This window comes from Aegilops tauschii, chromosome 2 (assembly GCF_002575655.3).
Source record: "Aegilops tauschii subsp. strangulata cultivar AL8/78 chromosome 2, Aet v6.0, whole genome shotgun sequence".
NCBI classification, from domain to species: Eukaryota; Viridiplantae; Streptophyta; class Magnoliopsida; order Poales; family Poaceae; genus Aegilops; species Aegilops tauschii.
The window spans coordinates 172,209,272-172,215,940 of record NC_053036.3 but is presented as its reverse complement, the minus strand read 5'-3'; the positions used below and the strand labels follow the sequence as shown (position 1 = coordinate 172,215,940).

The window sequence follows — 6,669 nt, the reverse complement described above, 5'->3', positions numbered from 1 at the left end:
TTGCCAATGAAGCCGCCGCTCCAGATCCGGGGTTCCCCACGCAGAGGCAGGGTAACCGAGGCCCCGCCGCCACCATCCTTGGCGCCCCGGGCTTGCCCGGCGGCTGCATCAGGCGACGGCGAGGAAGGGAAGAGGAGGAGGGGCGGCTAGGGAGGAGGAGGGAGGAGGAGGAGGGGCGGCTAGGGTTGGGAGTGAGGAGGAGGAGGGGCGGCTTGGAGGGGCGGCTAGGGTTGGACGTGTCTCTACCAGGATCCACTGAACCCAAACTAAAACATGGCAAAGATCTCCCACAGTTTGCGTTGAGTGAGAAGATACTGATAAAATTGCAACTCGAGTGTAAAATTCTAGCAACACGGCTATACAATCTAAGTGATGATTGGAACGGACCAGATCAGTCAGTCTTAGAAAAACGGTAACACGATTCAGCACTGAAGCATTTCGTCAGGGTTCGGGATCAGAGTAGTTTTATTGAACGCATACTGAACACAAACGCACGCCAGAGAAGTAAATCCCATCTACCACGGCACATATCACACAAGAGAAACACGATCGCCACCAGCACAGCACAGCACAGCAGGAATCTAGACTCCGAAGCCGTAGAGGGTTCGGCCCTGGCGCTTGAGCGCGAAGACGACATCCATGGCGGTGACGGTCTTGCGGCGGGCGTGCTGGGTGTAGGCGACGACGTCGCGGATGACTTCCTCGAGGAAGATATGGAGGACGCCGCGGGTCTCCGCGTAGACCATGCCGGCGATGCGCTTCACGCCGCCCCTCCTCGCCAGCCTCCGGATCGCCGGCTTGGTGATGCCCTCGATGTTGTCGCGGAGGATCTTCCGGTGGCGCTTGGCGCCGCCCTTGCCCAGCCCCTTGGCGCCCTTGCCGCGCCCTGACATCGCCGCTCCGGTCCGCTACGAGAGGGTGATTAGGAAGAAGAGGAACTGCTTTGGAGGGTGACGCTTGTGATGGGGTTGGGAGTTCAGGGTGAGGGTTAGTTTATATGGGAATGGGAAGGATTTGGGAGGGAAGTCTCCAAACTGCTCGTCGGTTTGTTGTCAAAAATAAAAAAACTGCTCGTCGGTTTTCAGCGACTCAGCAACCAACGAGCCACCGATTTAGTGCGGCCCTAGCGGTAGCAACCCATCTGATCGTTTAGTGGTAGCAGCCCATCTGATCAATTGGAGCCAGCCGAGTCTGTTTTTTTTTGTTGAGAGAATTCTTTATTTGGTCCTTTCTTAAAATCTACTTCTTTATTTGGCACAAAAAATACAGTTTCTTCCTTATTTGACACTGGATGTAAATTGTATTCCTTATGTGACACTTTCATCTATTTTGACCACTAACGGTGTTAAATGTGATTCCGCAAAAAAAAAGGTGTTAAATGTTGATATGAAAAGATCATTTTGCCCTGGTATTGTATTTATTGATTTTTGCTAATTATAAAGTAATACTCGGCTGATATATAATCTAATTAATGTATGTACTAGCAGGTCTCGTCCGATCAAGCACCTCGGTACATAACAGTTGGCATGTCCTGTATACGGCTAAAAAAATGTACGTCTTGTACACACGATTAATGATGTACTCCCTTCATTCTAAAATAAATGTCATTTTTCTTGCGGGATCTAAAATAAGTGTCTTAACTTTGTATTAACTTAGTATAAAGTTGTATTAAAGATAAAACACTTGTTTTGAGACGAAGGGGTATTAATTTTTCCGATAACGGACATTTCATTGAATTTGTAGGAGGAAAGATGATTGGTGGAATTGTTGTTGTATTGCTTGAGCCTCGTGAACAAATACATAGTAGTACATGAACCATCTTGCAGTACAAGACAAGGTAGAAATAAATGTCTATCCTATACTTCCTAATAATCACGATAGTCAACATTCCTTAGAGTCACAACAGTAGCAAAGCAGACGGTGAGGATGCAGAAGAATCCGAAGGTAAGCAGACGGATATCCTCCCACAGTCATAACGATCGATGCATCGCGGATGTTGTGGTCGGAGTGAAAACCGACGAGGTTGCCCAAGTAAGGCGGTAGCCCTTTGTGCCGTTGTCAAGGTAGCCGAGAGTCTAGGGTGGTGTAGCCGTGGTCGAGGTAGCGTGTGAGGGATGCCGTGGTCGATGTCAAGTCAGGTGGCCAGTGTCGAGGTACTCGCCGTGAGGCCGCGTGCGCAAGGAGGTGCCTTGTTAGTCATGGACACAGTGGTGTCGAGGTAGTGGTGCGTCGGGAAGAAGACGATGTTGATGAGGCGTCGCGCCGGGTTTGCCAAGCCCGGAGACACGTCATGGACGAAGGCATGCGTCGGTGTTGCCAGCATTGGGTATGCATAGACTGACGAAGTCGATGTTGATGAGGCGTCGCACCAGGCTTGCTAGGCCCGGGGACACGTCATGGACGAAGGCACGCGTCGGTGTTGCCAGCACCGGGCATGGGTAGATGGGTACATGCACGAGTGTGTACGGCATGTTAGGGGGGCCAACAGAGGAGGACTCGATGACGGTTGCAGCGCCAGTTGACATGGGGTAGAAGGTGTCGATGTCGACCGTGGTTGTAGGAGTATATGAAGTGGTTGGGGAAGATGACAGCGACGCTGGCGATGAGCTGGTACTGGATGAGGACGAATGGGTGGAGTGGCGGCGCAGCTCGGGTAGGCGAGCGGAAGCGGCATGGAGGAGGAAGAGCGACGGCGGCTAGGTTAGGAGCGCGGTGGCGGTGCACGAAGTAGGCGAGGAAGAACCCGACAGCATGACGAAGACCGGGCGCGAACGGTGGCATTCCCGTGTCGCTGTCAACGCGCAGGGATGGCGGAGTGGACCGCGTGCCATGGCGCAGCGGCAGTGCGCGGGTTGGGACGGCGATGGGGAAATCCTCGGGGCAGTGACAGGGACCGCGCGCCCTACGCCCTGAAGGGGCGACATAGTGGCAGCGCGAGGGCTGATGCAGCTGCGGGATGGCCTCGGGGCGACGGGTCGACTGCGTGCCATGACGCTATGGCCCGAAGGGGCAACGCAGTGGCAACGCGTAGGTTGGTGCAACCGCGAGGGCGTCATGGCGGCGGCGTGGACTACAAGCCACGACACTACGGCCTGAAGGGGCGATGCAGCTACAGCGCGCGAGTCGATGCAACCGCGGGGACGACCTCGGGGAGGCAGTGTGGAACACGTGCCGCGGTGCTACGGCCAGAAGGGGCAATGTAGCAGCGGCGCTACAGCCTGACGGAGTGACACAATGGCAGCCCGTTGCTCGATAGGAGGGGCACACTGTACTCGCGGACAATCTTCAAGGGACCTGCGGAGGTGCACACAAAGCGACGGGCCAGGTCGGTCTCGCGGCGCGGATGGAACGGAGCGGCGAACAAGTGATCAATCTGACCGCTCGCAAGGTCGGGGACGCTGCTCGTTGATGAAGTGGCCGTGCCACCGAGGCCACGCATGAACAGCCAGCACGTGCACGCCCCACGCCCGAGCAGGGCACGAGGTGCGCAGCACAGCCTTGTCGGTCAACGTATCATGTGCATGGCGGCACCAATGTGTCCATGGCGGACTGATGCACCTGAGCGGGATGAAGGTTGATAGAGGGTCCCGATCCAATGATGCATGGACAACAGCCATAGGCCGCCTTGTGTCGTGCGAGGCCTTCGTTTCGAAGAAGAGGCCGGTAGAGTCGACGCCAAAGTCGAAGTAGAGGCGCGCGAGGGCGACGGGCGGCAGTGGGCGATGCAAACCGATCTTAGATCGGAAAACCCAAATGAAACGCCGATCAACACGACCAGCTTGAGAGAGAAAACCCGGATCAAGGATCAAGAAAGGGACTCTCTAGTGCAGCTGGTCAACATGACCGGCGGACGAACTCTAGGTACGGGAGGCGCGGCCCCCGGTGGCGATCATAGAGATCAACCGCCCCGGGGGCGGCGCGGTGCGGAAGCGGCGACGATGGCTAGGATTTTGCATCGGGGTTAGACTGATACCATGTAGGAGGAATAGAGAGGGGATTGGTGAATTGTTATTTTATTTCTTGAGCTTCGTGGGCATATATATAGGAGTACATGACCATCTTGGGGTACAACACAAGGTAGAAATTAATCCTAGTCTATCCTATACTTCCTAATAATCATGATACTCAACAGAATTGATGTATCAAGGTGATACATCTCCATCAAAAGAATGCCGGGCATCTGCATAACATGATGCGCACAACCAACAAGTCCAAGCGACCAAAAAATAAACATTGTTTTACAGCAAAAATAAATAAATCTAGGCTAGGGTGGGGCTGATCCTATTCGGAGATTACACCGCCATCCATGGAGGGAGAAAACCTCCCTGGCCATACGCTCTAGCCTTATAGATGCCTTCATTATGTTGGGGAACGTAGTAATTTCAAAAAAATTCCTACGCACACACAGGATCATGGTGATGCATAGCAACGAGAGGGGAGAGTGTGTCCACGTACCCTCGTAGACCGAAAGCGGAAGCGTTAGCACAACGAGGTTGATGTAGTCGTACGTCTTCACGATCCGACCGATCAAGTACCGAACGCACGACACCTCCGAGTTCTGCACACGTTCAACTCGATGACGTCCCTCGAACTCTAATCTAGCCGAGCTTTGAGGGAGAGTTCCGTCAGCACGATGGCGTGGTGACGATGATGATGTTCTATCGACGCAGGGCTTCGCCTAAGCACCGCTACGATATTATCGAGGTGGACTATGGTGGAGAGGGGCACCGCACACGGCTAAAAGATCCAAGAGATCAATTGTTGTGTCTATGGGGTGCCCCTCTCCTCCGTATATAAAGGGGGGAGGAGAGGGCCGGCCAAGGGGAGGAGGTGCGCCCAAGGGGGGAGTCCTACTCCCACCGGGAGTAGGACTCCTCCTTTTCCTATTTGGAGAGGGAGAGGGAAGGAAGAGGAAGGAGGGAGGAAGGAAAGGGGGGGGGGGCGACCCCCCTCCCAATTCGGATTGGGCTTGGGGGGGGGGGCACGCCCCCTCCCTTGCTCCTTTTCCCTCCTTTCCACTAAAGCCCATTAAGGTCCATATACCTCCCGGGGGGTTCCGATAACCTCCCGGTGCTCCAGTATTATCCCGATCTCACCCGGAACCATTCCGGTATCCAAATATAGTCGTCCAATATATCGATATTTACATCTCAACCATTTCGAGACTCCTCGTCATGTCCGTGATCACATCCGGGACTCCAAACTACCTTCGGTACATCAAAACACATAAACTCATAATATAACCATCATCGAACTTTAAGCGTGCGGACTCTATGGGTTCGAGAACTATGTAGAAATGACCGAGACACGTCTCCGGTCAATAACCAATAGCGGAACCTGGATGCTCATATTGGCTCCTACATATTCTACGAAGATCTTTATTGGTCAAACCGCATAACAACATACGTTGTTCCCTTTGTCATCGGTATGTTACTTGCCCAAGATTCGATCGTCGGTATCTCAGTACCTAGTTCAATCTCGTTGCCGGCAAGTCTCTTTACTCGTTTCGTAATACATCATCCCGCAACTAACTCATCAGTTGCAATGCTTGCAAGGCTTAAGTGATGTGCATTATCGAGTGGGCCCAGAGATACCTCTCCGACAATCGGAGTGACAAATCCTAATCTCGAAATACGCCAACCCAACAAGTACCTTCGGAGACACCTGTAGAGCACCTTTATAATCACCCAGTTACATTGTGACATTTGGTAGCACACAAAGTGTTCCTCCGGTAAACGGGAGTTGCATAATCTCACAGTCATAGGAACATGTATAAGTCATGAAGAAAGCAATAGCAACATACTAAACGATCAAGTGCTAAGCTAACAGATTGGGTCAAGTCAATCACATCATTCTCCTAATGATGTGATCCCATTAATCAAATGACAAATCTTTGTCTATGGCTAGGAAACATAACCATCTTTGATCAACAAGCTAGTCAAGTAGAGGCATACTAGTGACACTCTGTTTGTCTATGTATTCACACATGTATCATGTTTCCGGTTAAAACAATTCTAGCATGAATAATAAACATTTATCATGATATAAGGAAATAAATAATAGCTTTATTATTGCCTCTAGGGCATATTTCCTTCAGTCTCCCACTTGCACTAGAGTCAATAATCTAGATTACACAGTAATGATTCTAACACCCATGGAGCCTTGGTGCTGATCATGTTTTGCTCATGGAAGAGGCTTAGTCAACGGGTCTGCAACATTCAGATCCGTATGTATCTTGCAAATCTCTATGTCTCCCACCTAGACTTGATCCCGGATGGAGTTGAAGCGTCTCTTGATGTGCTTGGTTCTCTTGTGAAATCTGGATTCCTTTGCCAAAGCAATTGCACCAGTATTGTCACAAAAGATTTTCATTGGACCCGATGCACTAGGTATGACACCTAGATCGGATATGAACTCCTTCATCCAGACTCCTATATTTGCTGCTTCCGAAGCAGCTATGTAATCCGCTTCACATGTAGATCCCGCTATGAGGCTTTGTTTAGAACTGCACCAACTGACAGCTCCACCGTTCAATAAAAACACGTATCCGGTTTGCGATTTAGAATCGTCCGGATCAGTGTCAAAGCTTGCATCGACGTAACCATTTACGACGATCTCTTTGTCACCTCCATAAACGAGAAACATATCCTTAGTCCTTTTCAGATATTT

The 6,669-nt window shown here is 51.5% G+C and overlaps 1 protein-coding gene across 1 annotated transcript; it reads right to left on the bottom strand.

Annotated features, from left to right (window-relative positions):
* Positions 1–401: 401 nt before the first annotated feature.
* On the bottom strand, positions 402–1,015 carry LOC109754317 (histone H4-like). The gene has a single exon (XM_020313223.3). The coding sequence runs from the start codon at positions 891–893 to the stop codon at positions 582–584; it is 312 nt and encodes a 103-aa protein (XP_020168812.1). The 5' UTR covers positions 894–1,015; the 3' UTR covers positions 402–581.
* Between the last annotated feature and the right edge of the window lie 5,654 nt (positions 1,016–6,669).